This window comes from Bemisia tabaci, chromosome 8, assembly GCF_918797505.1.
Source record: "Bemisia tabaci chromosome 8, PGI_BMITA_v3".
In the NCBI taxonomy this organism is placed as follows: Eukaryota; Metazoa; Arthropoda; class Insecta; order Hemiptera; family Aleyrodidae; genus Bemisia; species Bemisia tabaci.
The window spans coordinates 28,142,321-28,162,591 of record NC_092800.1 but is presented as its reverse complement, the minus strand read 5'-3'; the positions used below and the strand labels follow the sequence as shown (position 1 = coordinate 28,162,591).

The window sequence follows — 20,271 nt, the reverse complement described above, 5'->3', positions numbered from 1 at the left end:
CAAGGTCCAAAAATTTTGCACAAGGTCATTAAGTTTTATATTTGAATGTCAGCTGTATATATTACAAAAATCAAATTTTGTAAAACCTTTTATTATCGATTTTTCTAAAATTGTTGTTGATACTTTTTTTTCTAGAAAAATCGGTAAAAAAAAGTTGTTACAAAATTTGATAAAGTATGGCCGATAAAGTAAACAAACGAGGTGATTTGTATATTAAAAAGAAGCACAACCGAAGAAGACAACCGAAAAATTCATCGGGCGAAAAAGAAAGTAAGTGTCAATCACGTAGTTCCCGATTAAGAAACAAAGGATTAGTAGTAAGAAGCACATAAGTATTTAAAAATTTGAAGGATTTTCTGTCCCAATTTCTCTGATTAAATTGGTTTTTTTTTTACTTATTTGTAATATGAACATTAAAGATAGGCCAATAATTAAGTAGTTTTTGATGATGACGAATCAAAAGGCTCACAAAGTCAGTTTTACCGTAAGTATTCTGAGTTTGGTGTCATAGCCCAACTTTGAAATTGTTCTGTATTTTGAGGTACAGAACTACCATTACCGAATAATTTCAGAAACGCCCTATATAGCACTAGTTACTAGTTTCCCTACGTGGATCAGTGCTTATTTCCTTGTTGCAAAGTAAAGTTCAGCCTCAACAAACAAAATAATCCTGTTCGTTTTCAAGGAAGATCGAATAAACAATAGCGAGTGAACGAAAAGTATTGACGGAATGAACACTTGCTGCATGCATGATTGCAGGCGCAGCAAACTCAACAACAAGACCTTAGCGCTCGCTGCAGGGGAAACAAGAAACTAACGAAGAACTGAAAGTTCATACTGGTTTGACTCGTTATCCGACAGAGAACGTTGAATGTAGTGAACGTACGTATCAAAGACGTGAAAAGCTTCACCACAGTCAATCAATCTTTTTCTTACAAAGAGTTTGTATTAGACAAAATTAATTAAGTTATTTAAAACGTTTTGACTCAACAACATGTGGTTCGGTTGGTTGATAAAGTAATTTAAAGGTGATTTTTATAACCCAAAGTCACTAACACCTTGGGAGATCAATAGAAATGTGCAAAACTAAAAAGAACCAGGAAAGAATAAATCAAATTTGAGGATTCAAGTGAAAATGAGTGGAATATTCTGATATATTAGTTCATTTTGAGATTCATATTATGAAAATTTAAAAGCTCTTTAGAATGTTTGAAGTGGCCGAAAGTCAATTTTTTACCCACTTGCCCTACTTAAATGGATTGTGTAGTCGTTAATTTATTTATTCTCTGATACAAATGACCACTGCGATCATCGTCACCTAAAAGGGAAAAAATAAATGTTATCGTCCATTAAAGAGGTCAGCATGGAATAAAATACCTATTCTTCAGATAAACACACCAAATACTCAGGTACTAAAATTTACTATAAATTTGAGGAAAAATTATTGACTACATTTTTTTCTAAATGAAACAATGGGAGATACTTCCAACATTCCACTTGCAGATACATATTCCTCTACTTTCGCCATTAACATGCTACAATATTAACTAGCCAAAAATTCGCCCCCTTACCTGACTTTAACAACTTAAATCTCTTAATAATCCTAAAGAATCTTTGGTGTTTTTTGAAAAACGATAGATAATTCTCTATGTGTTGCAAGTTATTCACCGTGCTTCATAATTTTTGACTCCAGAGAGAAGTTTAGATTTCATACGCCTACGAGCTGAACTCTGATTTTCAATGCGTCTTTTTTTAGACGTTTCGCACAGAACAAGTATTAGTACTTATGACCCTACTCGCAGTATTAGATCCTCGCTAAATGATGTGCTGTACGCCTGGTGACGGCACAATGAAACCAACATCAACTTGATCAGTTGCGAAACGTCAACGGGCCGCCTGTATTTGGACTTACTTTGCAGAACTTTCTCGATTTGTAAGAAAATATTGTTTCCTTGCCATGCAAGAATCACCGCTCAATGAGCAAGAGTGTCAAGAATAGCGTTTTTATTTCGGAAAAAAAGTATTATAATATAATGAATATGTAGCTTGGTAGAGTTATTATACCAGTCGGTAAAGTTGAATATTTACAGTGGATATCGAATATAACGACCTATCGAGCATAACGACGCCATTTAACCAGGCCCGGCTGAATTCCGATTCAACCAATGTACTAACGTATTGTTTATGACGACATCATTGCAAATAGCGACAATGCGGCATATCGGCCTTAGTAGCGAACTTTCATCAAAATTCGGGCGAGGCTATCTTTACATTGTAACTAGTTATAACATTTTTTATTTTTTGTCTTGTGATGGGACTTTGGCCTTCGTGCATTGTCGCAAACAACCAAGTATAATGAAAACTGCTCAACTCCGCCCGTTTGAATAATAACGCTAAACACAGTGTGGTCGGCCTGAAACACATTTTAGCGCCTACAAGACTGTGGGGATACTTCACGCATTGCGCCAAACGTACAGCGGTCGGGCGGTCGGGTCGGTCGCCTTGAAGCGCACATTAGCGCCTACAAGACTGGATGAATACTTCACACATTACGCCAAACTCAGTGCAATTGGCGTGGAACGTATATCTATGGCTAACTAACATTACCGCCTATCAGTGAACGGACGATTTTGCAGGACGAAGAGAAACATTTGCTATTGATGTAATTATAAGGTTAAATTTGCTATTTTTTCATACATTACAGCGTCATTGAAGCGCTCTCTAACAGAATTGTAAAAAAAAACTTGCTTGCGTCATTTTGCGCATGTCAGCTTGTCACCTTGCGTATTTTATATTGTAGAATGCGGCCAAATCTCTGACTTATTTTTGCCAAAATTGCTAGATTGGCGGCATTGTTCGTTAGGCATCGATATTAGCACCTACAAGACTGAATGCGTACTTTATGTATAGCGCCTACACCAAGGTGCGCGCTTTATCGTGGAATACTCGTAATCTATCGATGTCAGACCTACCGCTCGTGGTGTGCACGATTTCTGACCAGTGAATACAGCGGATGACTAACACAAGTGTACACACACCAGAAAAAAAAAGAAAGAAAAAAATGAAAATTGAGGTATGTGCGAACCTATTACCTAAAGATTTGCAAAAATCGCAAAATATTTTCTTCAAATTTTTTAAAAAATTGTTAAGATCTCAAGTTCCACAATTTTTCAAAATTCTCGTCTAAAGCTAAAGTCTGAAGAATTAAACGAGAAAAAAAAGTCTTGAAAATACGTCAATTAGAACACTGAAGAAAAAACTCTGGCCGAGGGAGCCGCAATTACGGGCTATATAGACATAACGTCCGTTCCGGGCTGAAAGGCCGAAATTCCGGCTGCTGGAGCCGTAGCTTCAGCCTCTGAACCCGGAGTAATCGAAGCTACGCCTCCAGCAGCCGGAATTTTCGGCCTTTGAGCCCGGAACGGACGGTATGTCTGTATAGCCCGTAATTGCGGCTCCCACCGCCGGAGTTTTTCTTTTCAGTGAACCTGTGACAAGTGTACATTAGCATCAGTACAATTTACATGACGAAGACAAGAGCTGCCGATTCCACTCAAAGACGATTACGAATACAATCCTTAGATTGAAATCAAAGATTCTTTAGAGCATCAACAGACAACCCCGCCGGCGCTGAAGAGAGTACTCGGAGCATCCCAGAGAAAGTGATAAGGGAGCGAGGAGTCACCACGGCATGTCTCCCCTGATGGACAACTCATAGCGCAAGCTCGCTCATGAGCCGGCGCAAGCGGGAAAACGGATGAATGACAACGACAGTATGACATAAATCCCGCGTAACGCCGACGGAGGGGCCGGTGGCGTCATAAATTACTCACCAATGAGGAGGCGGCGCGGTGGCGTCGATGGTCTCCCGGCGTCTCTGGCGTCGTCTTCGTCGTCGTTGTGGCCTCAATGGCAGTGGCGCGACCCTGGCCCTGGCCTGCCCTCAGCATGCGTCGCCCGATCCTCCCTGCAAAAATCCATAAACTCCATAAAACCGGGATCGTGGCGTGGCGGGCTGGCGAGGAATCGTGATTGGATAATTGGTCCGCCGAGCATTAAGACCCCTTAATGAATTATAAAATTATTATCGCGCTCGTAAATAATGCCGGCGCGGCGTTGCCGGACCGGGAAAAATACCGTTGACATCGCCTCCGGGGCCGTTCGTAAAACAACTAGAGTACCTGTACACTGAAAAAAAGTTCTGTTGTCACAAACCAGAATTTCTGGTTTTATTTCGCAACCAGATTTTCCGGTCGATTCAACCAGGATTACAGTTGACTCAACCAGACGTCTGGTTGACTCTACCAAATTCTGGTTGAGTCAACCGTAATTCTGGTTGAATCAACCGGAAAATCTGGTTGCGAAATACAACCAGAAATTCTGGTTTGTGACAATAGAGCTTTTTTTCAGTGTACCTGTACATTGCTCCCGTTTCCCGGAAGTAGTGCCGAATTTCGGAACTTTTGAGATTTGTCTGAATGTTTCCCGGAACTTTTGAAATTTCCGAAGTGTTTAGGACCTCCTGAGATTCGACTTATTTACAATACAAACCGTGTGGGTGGGTTTTTTTATTTTTTTAAGAAGAGATATACATATGATGGCCTAAGGCTACCGAAAATAATGGAAGTATAATCAATTAAAAATTTGGAATCGCTCAACAGATACAGTGTGGCAACTTTACGCGCATATCAAACTCAAATGCAATATTGAAAACTTAGAGGAAAGTTATTTTTCAATTTGGCAAATCTTTGGGGACCATTTTCAAACATGCAGACGGCGCACAGTAGATCAAGTCAATCAGAGAGGTCGGACATACAATTTTAGACTTAACCTGCAATTTTTTATGTTTATTTCGTATTATTTTAAATTTTAAGGAGTGCGTGTAGGAGAAAATTTCAAGAAGTAACTAATGGAACCACTTTTACAACCTCCAAATTGTGTATGAACGAATTTACAAGCTTTTAAAGTTTCCAAATTTGGCCCGACCTCTCCTAATGACTCGTTCCACTGTGCGGCAGAAAACGAGCCACCACGTGGGATCCAAATGGTAGGGGTCTCAACTGGGGGCACCGTCAGGAAACAGTGGGGGTTCCCGTCTTCCGTATTCATCGGGGTGTAATATGTATACTGCAAGTATCTACCAGTGAGAAATATATGACCTCAAATTTTTACTAGCGGGACAAAAATAAGGAGAATGCTAATTTTAGATTGTGAATTTATAACCACGCTTAAAATTCAAGGACGCTCTCAAAATTAAAAATCTGATCGGTGATTTTCAAAATAATGAGATTAAATATGAATTTCTTCAAATATTACGATGAATTCTGCAACTAAATATAGCGAGAGGAGTCACAGCTTTTCTATGCAAGCGGATAAAATGAATAATGCGTCTTGTTTTCTATAAATTTGAGCGTTTCACATTTAAGTCTCAGCGGTGCTTTCAAGTTTCTACTAGGAGATACGCCTCCTGATCGCGCCGCGGTTCAACCCCCAATGCTCCTCTTGGCTCATGACTGATCAGACGACGTTATGCATCACGCGTCGCTCTTCTGGAAAGAGTGTGACTCCTTCACAATTTTTTCGTATCTCATTATGGAAGACTAGAATTAGAATATTTATTTCGTTTTGTTCCTTCCAATCTTTCATTCTCTAGCAAAAAACAGTAAGGTGATTCGTCAAGCTCAAGTGACGTGGTCGGACTGGCATGCTATACCGATTAGGTAAAAAATCTCGGCAATTAAACTGTATCGAATGGGATGTTTTTTCCTACCACTATTCTGCTTTCGTTTCTCTAAATTTTGCCGATCTTTCGGCTTCGAAAGATTTTTTAGGCTTATACGCAGGGCTGGGCTATCGTCCATTTTTTCCTAAAAATTCATTTTGCCGAGATTTTTTACCTAATCGATGTGATAAATCGCATGTCAGTTCCACCATGTCACTTGCTTGACGGATCGGACCTTAAACATTTTTACCACCACGGTATCCATGTTCCTCATTGAAAACGTTCTGAGAACCACTACAAAAACAAGGAAGCTAGGACAGGGTGAATGCCGTAGAGCACGTGGACCAACTAATTACACTCATAAATTATGGGCTCTTTTCTGTTACGTTTCAAGCACCGTCAAGATGCGGCCCTTCCTCAAAACCAAGATTCAAACTGATTGTAAACACATAATAATTAAAACCCGGCAAGACTAATTCATCAACTTCCGCGTGCGATTACCCGCGTGGTTTATGCCTCACCCATAAATTTGCCCTCGGAAATAATGGATATTGAAAACATTTAGAGGTCATGCCATGAGGAAAGGTGAATTCAGTTTCGTTGTTTCCAATAATCAGGTTTCGCAAAGGTTGAAAGGGTTGAAAAGTCAAAAGAAACACTTTTGAGATGGACTGACACCACTGTCTAAACGAACTATCTAGTTAGACCAGTGTTCGAAACTCACCTTTGAGTTTTAGGAGCCCTGTGGCGCATCAAGCCCGATTTTTAGGCACCATTGAATACTTTTTAGGGGCCAAATTGCCTTTTTGCCCATATATTACGGCGCATTTAGTGAAAAGTTTGACGCAAAATGTTTTCGTAACAGAACTAGTAAGTAACTGTAACTTGAGGAAGACAAAAGCACAAATGATGAAATCGTGATGAATAGAAAAAGCTTTCACTTGCGGTGCTGAAAATTTCGAATAATCACCTAATATGAAAATTCAGATTTTTGGGGGCAATTTATAGGGGCCACGTTGGCGCAGAGCCTTCATTTTTAGGCTCCATGGCCGATTTTTCAGACGCATTTGGCGCGTTAGCGCCTGTGAGTTTCGAACACTGAGTTAGACTAACAATAAGGAAAAGCTTCTACAGTTTCCGCAAGGGCATTATTTTCTGCCCGTGGTCTAGGGTGGACACTGTGGACAGGAATGCACATTCGTAGATTAATTCTATAATTGAATCGGCTCGTGCGAAAACCGCTAATGTCCATTTTCTCTTATTTTGAGTAAACTGCAAAAAACTGTAGAAGCCTTTTAAATGCGGGATTAAAAAATGTTCAGAAGTTGATTATTACAAGAGTGGATTGTAGAAAAGGATCCCTAACAGTTTCCAGCTCCTCTTCTGTCTGGAATGGAGTAATTAAAAAGAAAGGACTCTGGACATTAGCGGTTTTCGCATGATACGTAAAAATCGCCGAGTTTTGGAGCCGTTTGATATTTTCAAAATTCATTCTGAAGATGTTAAAGCGGTAGATTATCATTCACATAAGGTTAAAAAAATAAAATTCCGCACAATTGCGGTACTTAAAATAAGTTTCGACACTGAACTCCCAGCAATAAACTGGACATGAGCGGTTTTCGCATGATTTGTGCGTGGACGGTAGTAAAACATCGAAAACGCACATTTTTCAGTATGCCTTTCGGGCAAAATACGGTTAGTCTTACGTATTTTGAGGCATTGAATCAGAATATGACCTCCGTTTTTTTCCATCACCCTCCAATTTAACAATCGGGATAACAGTCGGACAAACACCGAAAATGCCCAAAAATGATCATTTTTCCGAGTAAAATCGGCTTTTCCGGAAAATTGGAGGGTGATGGAAAAAAACGGAGGTCATATTCCGATTCAGCGCCTTAAAATGCATAAAGATCACTTAATGTCGTCCAGGAGACATTTTTTTATTTTGGTTTGTTGTACAGTAAGTAGGCATACTACGATAGATGGACATTAGCGGTTTTCGCATGATTCGGACCACGGCTCCCCCTGAAAAAGGCTTCAAACCTAAGGAACAAACATTTTCACTACATTAATGAGTGTGTCTGACCTCCGAGGGTATTTTAACCCAAAAATCTCAAAATTGAAAAAAATGGACATTAGCGGTTTTCGCACGAGCCGATTCAATTCTAGAAAGAACGCCTAGGATCCTTTTGGACGCCATGGATATTGCGGATCATAAAAAAAGTTTCGATGCCTTAACTACATTTTCCGACTTATCCGTTAATTAACTCATGTGCATAGGAAAATAATGGCACAACATGTGTGGTATCTAGATAGAGCGGAGAATTTTGAGGTCGTTCTCAGCTATAAGACAAGTTTCGCTTCTCCGCTCTTAAAATGTTTGGGCCAATCTTCTTATTGGACCCTTGTAAGAAAAAAAAAAAAAAAAATGATGAAAAAGAAAAAAAGGTGACGAAGTTTTGTCCCTTTAGCTGAAAACGACGCCACAACTTCCTGCTCAAACTAGGAACAACGTATGTACCATTAGTTTTCCTATGCGTGTGAGTGATTTAACGGATAAGCCGGGAAATGTTGTTCAGGCAGCAAAACTTTTTTTTTTTTTTGTTGCGAAATATGATTCTCAATATCGATGGCGTCCAAATATAGATCCTAGGCTTATTTCAATTTTCAAGAATTAAATGAAGACCCTGCAGCTCCAAATTTTAAAATTTAGTCCAGACGGGGTAAGACCAGACCCCTGATATGACCACAATACTACCGTGCTAAGGAAAAACGCCGTATGAGCCTTCAGGCGTTGCCAAATTCCCCCTGGCAAATCACTAGTTATCAGGAAAATTTTTGAGCATTTGCTCACCAATTTCTCAGATATTTAGTTCACAATTTTATCTAAATATTCTGAAAATTTAAAGGAAAAATATTCATAACTTTCCTTAAAAATGTACATTTTATTCAAGGAAATTTGGCAACTCTCGAAGGTTCATACGGCGCTCTTCCTTAGCATGCACTGGAAAAAAAAAACACATTGGATCTACAGTCCAGACTCTTGAAAACATTGACAAGAAAAAATACTCTTGATTCAATCAGATTTAAGCTTAAATCAAAAGGAAATCCGCTCAAATTAAGAGGCTTGGTTCTTAATTTAAGCAAAAATCCGATTGAATCAAAAGTATTTTTTCTTGTCGATGTTTTTAAGAGTCTGGACTCTAGATCCAATGTTTTTTTTTTTTTTTTTTTTTTTTTTTTTTTTTATTATTATTTTCCCCAGTGCGGCAGAATGGCCGTCATTGCGATTTCCCCGAAATTCACGACGTTCCTAAGACAATGGAAATAATTTCGCCAATCCAACAACCTTTCACCTGCCGGTCCGAGCACAGGGCGGACCACATTCAAATCAGTTTCGTCGATAATTTTGAGGTGGCCGCGAAACGATGGCGACATGCAGAACGAGCGAAAACTGGCCGGACACATCGTCGTTCCCCTGACGTAAGGGCATATCTCAATTTCCTCGTGGGCCTTGATCCCCGCCTAACGCTATGCTTTCCAAGGCTCATGTTGAAAAAGAGATACGTCCTTTTGTCAGAGGGGCAACGACATGCACGGGCGCGGATAAACGGGGGCGACAATGCGAAAACGGGCGCAAAAAATCGCCCAAACTATGCGGACAATTAGTCCACGTCCGAGGCCCAGACGACCGCCTGTTTGACCGTTTGATGGTTTGACTGTTTGATTGTTTGATTGTTTGACACTTGGACATGATGGAGCGATGGTTCGTGAGACGACGACGCAAAGTGGTCGCGATTTCGGTTGATGCTGTCGATGTACGTGATTATTTTTGGTCGTTTCAAATCAGAATTGGAGAGGTAACACCACGGTCAAATCGACGGCGTAAGTCCGCAATCACGTATTTCGCTTGTGGTGTCTGAAATCTCCAACCGTATGTAAAAAGGAAGACAAATGTCTTATATTTTGTGAAGGAGAGCAAATCGACATCATTCCTTGAAATTTTTGCAGAATTATCTTCGCATAGAGAAGAAAATTCACGGCAGTTTTAAAGAATTGTCGTTTAGTAGTTTTCCGTATTTAAAAATTAAGTATGACAGGGAGTCTGCGACGTCGCAAACCTAGTAATGTGATTGCCGACTTACACCGTCGAAATAGTTAAAAGACCTTGCACTGTCATTTACTCTATAGTGTAAAAGTTACTTTTGGTAGTTGGGAAGACGATGCGAGAGACTTAAACTCAGTAGTAGAAAAAAGAACGCTGGTGATGCTTGGCGCTTTTAGACGTTAAACAAAGTACGTTCCTGGTGAAAAGGTTATTGTTGGACAGGAGAATGAGATAGGAAAGCAAAAACATTTTCGTTGATTTCAATTTTCGAAAAGAAAAAAGAAAAAAGAAACGAGCTATGCTCTCATGTATTTTGGGCTTAGAGTCGCTCTTCAGAGAAAATAGATTTTAGAGACTCTGCAATATCACCTATCTTAAAATGTAAAATTTACTTTTAACGCTCAACGCTTAGAATCGTTTATTGATGATTGATGACCAAAGAGCTAAGCAATTGGACGCATCTCTGCCAAACAGAATTTGCACCTGAGTGTTGAAACTTTAACCAGCCATGTCAGCAAGACAAGACAAGACATAGCCCTATCTCCGCCGTGTAATGTATCGATTTTCGATTCCTGTCGTGTCGACATAAATTTCAACAATCAGGCTACTAATACTCATAAGAATACATGCATAACAGGGCTCACTTCATAATGCACATGGTTCCGTTTGATAGACATACGTCCAATTGATTCGGAGAACATAACTTAATTTGCTGAAACTCGCCTAGCAACAAAAGCTCACTCTGACATTCATCAATTGGACGTATTTATGCTAAAAGGAACTATGTTACACGCAATCCTTTTGCTCACAGTTCCTTTTAGCATAAATGTGTTCAAATATCTTTCAGACAATTTTATGCTGAAGTTGCTCATAATAATTATTAAACGAAAAGCTTTAACCGTGCTTAAATTTTCCTCATTCGACTACAAAGCTTTTAGATTGAAAGTGCGGGGATTCCGAAATTTATTTTCTGTGATTCGTATGGGGTGGATTTGATGGACCATGTTCCAGACCACTGTTCGACGGCGAAAAATGAGACCAAAAAGAGACCTGCCTCTGGGCCGAAACAGACGGTGGAATTTTTGACGAGAAGATAAAGAGTGACGGGCCCGTCTGAACGTCGTAAATCGCCCATCAAAACGATCGGGTCCACAATGCATACACGCTAAAGACCACCGTTTTGGCTCTGTATAATAGGTGGGTGGCAAATCGATCGATTCATCTTATTCTCTCGTCGGATGGCTCACAAAAATCATGTTAAAGCCCTCTTCAGTTCCGGCATGCCTCGGGTTATTGACGCGCTCTAGTTATTTAGTTTTTTTTTTCTTTTTCACGTGAACGTTATATTCCCGGATCGTGACCAGAGACAATGTACTTTAGAGGCCCGGCACTATAAATCGTAAGCAATGTAATCGAGTGAGGCAAAAATTAAATTCGGAGGTCACCGCTCATTGTTGCTTCATGATGGTTGATGAGCGGAAGATCAAATAAAATTCGCCTAATAATGACTGATAAAGAATTTTTTTTCGTAACTCTTTAGGCGAACAATTTTTCTGGAAAGGGCATTAAGGACCGTCCCTAAATAACGTACCACTCGGGTGGGTGGGGTGTAGGACGGGGGGGGGGGGGGGTTTGAGGAGAAGTTTCCACTTAAACACGAAATTCATCAAATTTCAGACACTTGCAAATCCTCTACTTCTAGAGAAAAACTGACACCATAAGCATTTTTCAAAACATAGTTTAAGCAATAACCAATTTTTTTCTCGTTGATGGTCAGAGGAATGTGAGGCATAGGTAAAACCCCATGACGACCGAGATTCCCCGTAAAAATCAATATCAAATTAGCCGCGGTTCCTTCTTGTTTAATGGGAACCTCGAGATTCTTGAGACTTATTAGTCATTCCAGGAATGAGCCTCTCCCCTCTCATAACACAAATTTATGGCCGGGTAATAACTGTAATGTAGAAATAACATTTTGCAGGGCACCTGTGGTATCCTCTAATGATACGTCGCGGAAACCTCATTACACATTCAAAATGGTCGCGGGGAAAGTTCTTGTTTCACTCTCAGCGTACGGAATAGGAAGTCAATAGGTCATTAAAATCCTGTGCATCGACCGGTATTGACAGCTGATCAGGGTGAGGGTTCAGTTTCACTTTTAGTAAAAAATGTAACGGTTCATGGATATACCGACAATAGTTAGTTTAGTTCGTGTTAGATTTTTACTTGGTGTTTTTGTCCCTATAGAATGCCGGATTTGAAATTTTAGAAACATTTTGAAGAATAAAATGGACATCATTGCTGGTGAAAAGGAATTATGGCTTAGTACAAAACGATGGAGGATTTGCAGGTGTCTTAAATTTTGTAAATTTCGTCTATAAAATGGTACTACTAGGAAAACTGAGTGCGAGGAATATCCTTGGTTTCTAAATTGGACAATTATTGGAGGAAATATCACAAAATAACCTAATCTGCTAAAATACATGTGTTTAAATGGAAAATGCAGCCAGATGACGTCACAAGGTGGTACATTTTCTCACTTGTAAAGCTATTCTCCCCAATTTCCCATGTCAGAAAATAATCATGAAAAATACTGCAAACTCAGTTCATTAGGCACTCTAAGATGAAGCAATAAAATTTTTGTGCGCAACTTCTCCATTGGTAAAAATTGAAGAGATCATGACACTGCAATGACACGGAAAAAACAATGGTAAAAAAATCTAAGTGAGGAAAATTTGGAGAGCTAAATACAAGGAACGTTCGTAGATTTGATAAAATCAAAGCGTTGAAACCTCGAGATCTCTTCGTCAAAAATACAGGGTGATCCAAAAGTCCCTTCCACCCCCTCTAACTTTTTACCTAATTGAGGTAAAGATTTGAAACTTGGGGGATATTCCTAGGTCAAAGGGAGCTACTTTTTGGCCCCCCTAAAATTTCCAGGGGGGCTCCCCTTGAGGGGGCAACGGCCCCCAACTTTTAATTTTCAAATGGGAAGACCCCCTTTGTGATAGCTCGTTCGAAAGAGCATAAAAAAAGAAAACTTTTCGCGCAAACCCGAAGTCAATATCTCAAACCGTTTCAAAATGGCGGCCGGTTAAAGTTCAAAATGGCCGAAAATTCACACCGGTTATTTGTCGATGGATTTGCGTGAAAATCGGTATGTAGGGGTATTTTGACACGAGAAAAATGAATTTGACGTTAGATTTTCAAAAAAACCAAAATTTCGAAAATGACCGCCGGTTAAAGTTCAAAATGACAAAAAATTGATTTTTTTAGAAATCTAAGTTCAAATTTGTTTATCTTATGCCAAAATACTCTCAAATTCCAAGTTTTAGGCAAATCCATCAGCAAAAAACCGAGGTGACAATTTTCGGCCATTTTAAACTTTAACCGGCGACCATTTTGGAAATTTCGGTTTTTTTGAAAATCTAACGTCAAATTCGTTTTTCTCGTGTCAAAATACCCCTACATACCGATTTTCGCGCAAATCCATCGACAAATAACCGGTGTGAATTTTCGGCCATTTTGAACTTTAACCGGCCGCCATTTTGAAACGGTTTGAGATATTGACTTCGGGTTTGTGCGAAAAGTTTTCTTTTTTTATGCTCTTTCGAACGAGCTATCACAAAGGGGGTCTTCCTATTTGAAAATTAAAAGTTGGGGGCCGTTGCCCCCCCAAGGGGGCCCCCCTGGAAATTTTAGGGGGGCCAAAAAGTAGCTCCCTTTGACCTAGGAATATCCCCCAAGTTTCAAATCTTTACCTCAATTAGGTAAAAAGTTAGAGGGGGTGGAAGGGACTTTTGGATCACCCTGTATACAAAACTTTGTAAATTGTCAAAATTAAACCTATATGTTCAGGCATTCGAATAAGTACTTGATAAGACTTTTCCTGCAATGACGTAATCATCGTGTATAAAAATGAGTAAGAATGCCGTACAATTCTTTCATTTTCACCATGTCTCGTGGTCAATTTGTCACTCTCCAGACATAAAAGCGTATAACTACACTATGCAATGAACCCTGTCGTCCATACAACTCAATGCTTTTCCGGGTTCATCTCAATGTGCAGTTACGCCCTAGATCAGCCAAGCTACGAATAATTGGTTCGTGCTTTTCGCTTATATTTAACAAAAAGTGAAATCAAATCCGTGACCTTGGTCTCTGGTTCGTGGTCCTTGAATGCACCGGATTTCAAGGTTCGAGCCCGGTGGCGCCCGAAACACTTTCCGTTTCGCCGCGTTATGATCATATTTAAGGAGCAGTAAACTTTTGGAAAGCGCGAATCCAGCTCGCGCTCGTGGATGAACAGCGCCTTGGCCGGCTAATAACTCAAATTAATATGACGCTCTATGCTCTACGCGCGGGCGCCCCGGCCCGATTCACGAAAGTGAAACTTGTCTCGTAATTTCACGCGTCTATTTTTCTCCTAGCCGCGGGGACAGTAATTAAATAAAAATAAAAAGGACCACTCGGGATGCACTCTTCTTCTTCTTCTTCTTCTTCTTCTTCTTCTTCTTCTTCTTCTTCTTCTTCGAGGGTTTAATATGCACTCGAGATTGCCAGGCTCCCCGTGAAACTCGAGTGCAGAATAGTCGGATCTGACGTCATAACGTCGTTTTCTGAACGAAAGAACGTAATCCCACTCCAAGGTTACAAAATTGACTAAAACAATTCAATTATTTACAAGAACGAACACTGAAAAAAAACTCCGGCCGTGGAAGTCGTACTTACGGGCTATATAGCAGATGTCGAGGGCAAATAGTCAAATCAAGCTTATTGTCAAGTGCCTAGGTAATTGGTCAAATATTTTTACTAAGATTGAAATTTTGTTTTCTTAACCTAATTTTAGACAAAATAATTCGTTGCTCCTGTATGAAAGATCTATATGTAAAATATGCAGCATATAATGGTATTTTAAACGATTTCAAGATACTGAATGCACAATATGCACAATGCACATTTATTATGAAATTGTTAGCACGTCATAAAACATACATTTTTTTTACAATTTTAACATTTAAATGTAATGAAGGCATGTAAAAAGAAAGGAACAAGGAGCGTTCGCGAATTTGAAGAGTTATTTTTCCCAAAATATTGAAAACACGAGAACTCCTCATGACAAATTTACAGAATTCCATAAACTTTCAAAATTTGACTACCGGCCTAGGTATTTGATAAAATGCCTAATTTGACTAATTGCCTTCGACATAGACATACCGTCCGAGTTCTGGTCTCAGAGGCCGAAAGTTCCGGACGTAGCACCCGAAGCAATCGAAGCTACGGCTCCAACCTATAGAACTTTCAGCCTCTGAGCCCGGGACGAACGGTATGTCTATAGCCCGTAACTTTTTTTCAGTGTACCTGCACAAAATTTATCCCAAATTTGTCTGATTTTTGCACAAGATCAGAAAAATAGAATCGAATTTTTTAGTCAAAAATGCCCAAGATACTCCTTGCTCAAATGCGATTTACGGGCGGAAATTTGGCAACATTGAAATTTAGCATTTTCAAAATAGGATTTGGGTCTTCGTTCCTCTAACGTAAGGACTACTGCCCACATAACTCTAAGGTTCGCGTGGAATTGGAGGTGCGCCCATACATTATAAGAGCGGCGACGGGTGAGACAACTTCAGTTCTCAACAGTCTAAAGTTAGTCGTCACCAACTTTTTAGAAACTTGATTTCGTAACATTCTCTTAAAGAACGTGAAAGCTCTTGTGTCTTAAATGCCAGGACAGGAAAGAGAAATGACTATGGGTACTGCACGGGAAGAGATTTTGGATGCATGGGGCGAAATATGTGATACAACTATTTTGACCTTGAAGAACATTAAATTGTATATCCACAAAATGAAGGAGAACGTAAACTTCTTTCGGCTGATTCAGAGACTTTAACGCATGGTTAGAAAAGTTAGATTGCACATGCAAAAAATAAAGGAGAATCTAGAGTTCTTTATCATCCCAACTATTCCGTTCGTCAAGCCCAACTTTCAGCTCGTGAACCCAACATTTAGTTCAAGAACCCACCTTCCTGTTTGGATAACCGAGCGTTCAGTTTGTTTATAACCGAACTTATGGGGTTAAAATAAGTACTGAAAGAAGTTCAGTTACATGGTACATGGCGAAAGTTCGGTTTCTAGAATCAATTAATTGGTTTTGTTCTAAAGTAATTTTCGTTTAGTCAGTGAGTTAGGCTTCCATAGTTCATTCTGGTGGCCTGTAGAAAACTAATTTGTACTGTCGAATTTTCAATACAGTTGGTAATTTTTCTCATAATAATTTATTGTTAGCCCTCAATGATTTGAATCATACTTGTCACATTTACTAACACGGAGATACATCTTTGGCTTTATAAACCAATATAGTGGTTTATATGGAACACCGCTAATAGTGGTAAATGAACTAATGATTCTTGGTCTGTGAGCCTTACAAAGATATAATTATCATACTAATGTAAGATGTATATACCACAGAGGCGGATCCAGCAATTCAGCAACACCAAATTTCTTCCATTTAAACCTATTCAAACTAATCGATTTTTGCCGGAGCACCTGGCCCCTCCAAGAATCGATACATTTCTATAGGTTTCAAATGGAGGAGAGACAATGTTGCCAAATTGCTGTATCCACCAATGATATACCATCACAAAGGTATATATGCTATTATTATACATTATTGTCTTTACCACTATCGGATCTGTTCTATATGAATCGCTAATTGGTTTATAAGTCATTGATTTTTTTCAGTGAAAATCAACTTGTAAACCTTCCATCCTCAAGCAGTGGCGTGGCGTGAATGATCCACTTTCAATATTTCCCCATTTAAAGCTATGGTAAAGAATCGATTATTAAGGTGTTCGTTGCGAAGACCCTGTTTATCGATCCTTTTTCATAGGTTTAAATGGTAGATAAATCGATATATCGCAAAGCACGCCGCGCCACTGGCCCCAAGCCTTCGGTGTGTGCGGCCTTCTGTACCCCTTTTGCAACACCGCATTTCCGACGCTGTGTGGCATACAGCGCGTCGGAAAAAATCATCGGCAGGATCGTATAATTTTCTCAATAACCTGACCTGGAAGGCTCCCTGCAAGTTCCACCGACACGAGGCAACCTTGCGTGCGATTATATTGGGTCCCACCGGTCATTATGATTTTATTAATTTTAATGACGCTTCCATTAAGACGAGAAACGGACGGCCACAGCGCGGGGCAGCTAGGCGATGACCTGAAAACGGACCTGTATATCAGTGCCTGCATTTTATGGACATCGGCGCCGCACGTCTACGGAACGGCCGTTTTTCGCCGTAAAAACCGCGGAAAGTTCGAAGCATTCTAGAAAGTTGGCAGTGATGTTGAGATTTACCGACTCCACGCACCGCGCTGCGATAGTTTGCTGCCCGGATCGCAGTTTGATCTTGAGGAGCCTCGGTAAACTCAAAACACTCTAGATAAAGGCTCCATAAAACATAGGATGTAATCTTTAACACAGGTTAAACTTTATTGTATCACCTTTGGCTTTATATTATGGGAATGCGTTCGAAGTTATGAGGAATCTCTTTCTGCATCTTTTCCTGAACGATTTGAAAAAGGCAACAAGGACTGTAAGATGAAGCGATGGTCGAGTATCTCTTTCGCTTGCTACCTTTGTGGTGTCCGTGCCAAATCTTACGGCCAGTTTTGACCTAATATCTCACTTGATCATGTGAGCAATACTGCTCAATATTTTTTTTTCTATATGGTATACGCTCTTTGAGACTTCATTAAACTCTCCTAGAGATTGTGCTTAGAATGGGGGGATTTGAAGTCTCATAGTATGAACTCATTTCAATGCTGTTTCAATATTCGTCTGAAAATTCTGGCCTTATTCCCTCTTCTGCATGATTTTTAGGTTTACGATTCAGGTGATTCATAAGTTGAAATCAAGCGAGATATAAAAACAACAAAATAAAGGTTGAAAATTGGAATCAATCATTAGATGTTCAATAGTAATGAAAATATCGTAGATATTGCGCTTTAAATGGGGGGATTTGAAGTCTCATAGTATGAACCCATTTCAATGCTGTTTCAATATTCGTCTGAAAATTGTGGCCTCATTCCCTCGTCCGTACGATTGTTGGGTTTACGATTCAGGTGATTCATAAGTTGAAATCAAGCGAGATATAAAAACAACAAAATTAAAGGTTGACGATTGGAATCAATCGTTAGACGTTCAATAGTAATGACAATTTTTAAATTTAAAAAAAATAAATTGCCGGCCTTTCAAAGCAAAATATTGGTTGGAACAAAATTGAAAATTCAGGTTCAGTCTTACAAACTGAAACTGCGGTGTAAGAAAGCTAGCAATTTATGAGTTTTGAACAGCGTATGTTTATCAATAATAAAAATAAAAAAAAAAAAAATATGATTTTTTTAGCAGTTGCTCTCGAAGACACAAATAAAGAATGATTGATCACGAACCTTAGGGTAAATATCTTTTCAAGTCCTACCGTCTTTCCCGGTCGCTCCATTTCTCGAAGATATTTTTAGCCTTTCGTCTGAACGAGAGAACCTGCTACGATAAATCTTCTAAAGAGAAAAAGGTATGAGCCGTGAGTAAATCATGTGAGGCAAAAGCAAGTGGCATTTTTTACACATTTTAGTGATCATAGATGATACATGAGACTAAACGTTGCGTAAATTTTTTGTAGTAAAAAAAAAGACCCTGTAATAATACCATAGTTAGTTCTGATCAATAATTAAGGATTTGCATTGGAAAAGTTTTCTTTTGAATATCGTTGTAGCATGATTTTCTAGTAACAGAAGCGAGAAAACACACGGAGATTTTACGATAAAATTGTCGAACAACAATTTTAATCGTATAGTTTGGCAGCATTCCTCAGATTTCTTTATAATAAGCGCAGGTTTATGAGCCGCGGTTGCGACAAACATGCTTGCCGTTAAGAAGTGACTGCCGTGAAATTATGACGGTTATTGATAATAAATTATACAAACATGCAGTGAAACAGCTCTCACTGCTTTCTATGCTGTTCCTCTTATAGGATTTTAGGCGATTACAGCGCGTGCGAAAAATAGCGTCGTAAAATGATAAGCTCGGCCTTAAAACACAGCTCATCTCTCTTTCAGAAACGTTAAAAAGATTGTATGCTCATCTATTTGCATAAAGTAACTAGGACCGTTCAGAATAAATGGACGCATTTGGTATTGAGTTGTTTTTTATAACTACAACAAGGTTGTATCTGGCCTCCAGTCTTAGCATCTATTTCAAGATCGTTGGAGCCGCATCAAAGCTGCTTACAAGCTTATATTTTCTGAGAAAATATATATTATATATATATATATAATATATATATATAACCGAAATACCGAAATAACCGAAATATAACCGAAATAACCGAACCGAAATATAACCGATAATAACCGTTTATATAACCGAATATATTTTTTATATTTTCTGATTTTTTCTTTTTTTTTCTTTTTTTTTCTTTCTTTTTTTTTTTTTTATTTTCTGAGAGAGAAATGATATGTTAAAGCAATTTAAAACTATGTTCTTGCTAAGATTCAAAACGGAAAAAGAGATAGTGGCTCAGGCCTCTTTTTGAAATGAAATAATTATTCTTATTCCGTTGTTGCTGAACATCAACGTGTTGGGATTCATCCACAGATTGTTGCAGTCCAGTCCAGTCACAATCAAGTTTAAAGGTAGCATCCAATAAGTCATGAATGACTAAGTTTCATCCAAGAAGTCGGAGTTCGACGTCAAAAACTAGAGTCCAGCCACGACAAATTTTTTCCGCGGTACTCAAATCAGGACAACTTGTCTACTTTGCTACCGTATTCGTCGTATTTTAGCTGCACAGTTAATTAAAAACAACCCGTAAGACAATAAAAAAATAAATACGAATGAAATATTTATATTCTCATAAAGTTTCACAGCTTGTTTGTCTTAAACCCTTAATTGAGAGACGCACAAGACATTTAGATTTTTAAGTGGGCTAAGTCTCTTACCAATCCCATTCATTTCATTGCTAATTTAGCCTGCCCACTAAACTTTTTCTGTAAAGGTTAATGGTACGAACTCAAATATATAAATTCTTCCGTGATAAGCGCTAAATTTACATTCTTCGGTAACTTCGAGGGCCAGATCGAGGTAAACTGTATTCTTGTAATCTAGTGCAGGTAAAAACCTCAAGATAAAAATTCCTCATAAATTTAGGATAAAATGCCTGTGTCACATCAGTACTCGCCAAGTCCAGCAAAGAATGCTAATTTTTAGCTGGTTTCGAAAGAAGACGAATCATTTCATTTCCTTAACCAATTGACTGAACGTTTGATACGCAGGTAGAGCAGTTACTAGCATGATAAAAATGAAAAGAATCAGGAAAATTTTAAACAAGAATTAGGATTGATCTTGTCTGGAGTTTCTATTTAACTTGGCTGTCTCTGCA

The 20,271-nt window shown here is 39.0% G+C and overlaps 1 protein-coding gene across 1 annotated transcript in view; it reads right to left on the bottom strand.

Moving 5' to 3' along the window:
• The window catches only part of LOC109033981 (uncharacterized), a 45,625-nt gene that overhangs the window by 23,095 nt on the left and 2,259 nt on the right, over positions 1 to 20,271 (bottom strand). The window contains exon 2 of the mRNA XM_072303575.1: positions 3,834 to 3,967. Coding sequence (XP_072159676.1) covers positions 3,834 to 3,950 — 117 coding nt within the window. The 5' untranslated portion in view covers positions 3,951 to 3,967. The remainder of the gene's footprint in view (positions 1 to 3,833; positions 3,968 to 20,271) is intronic.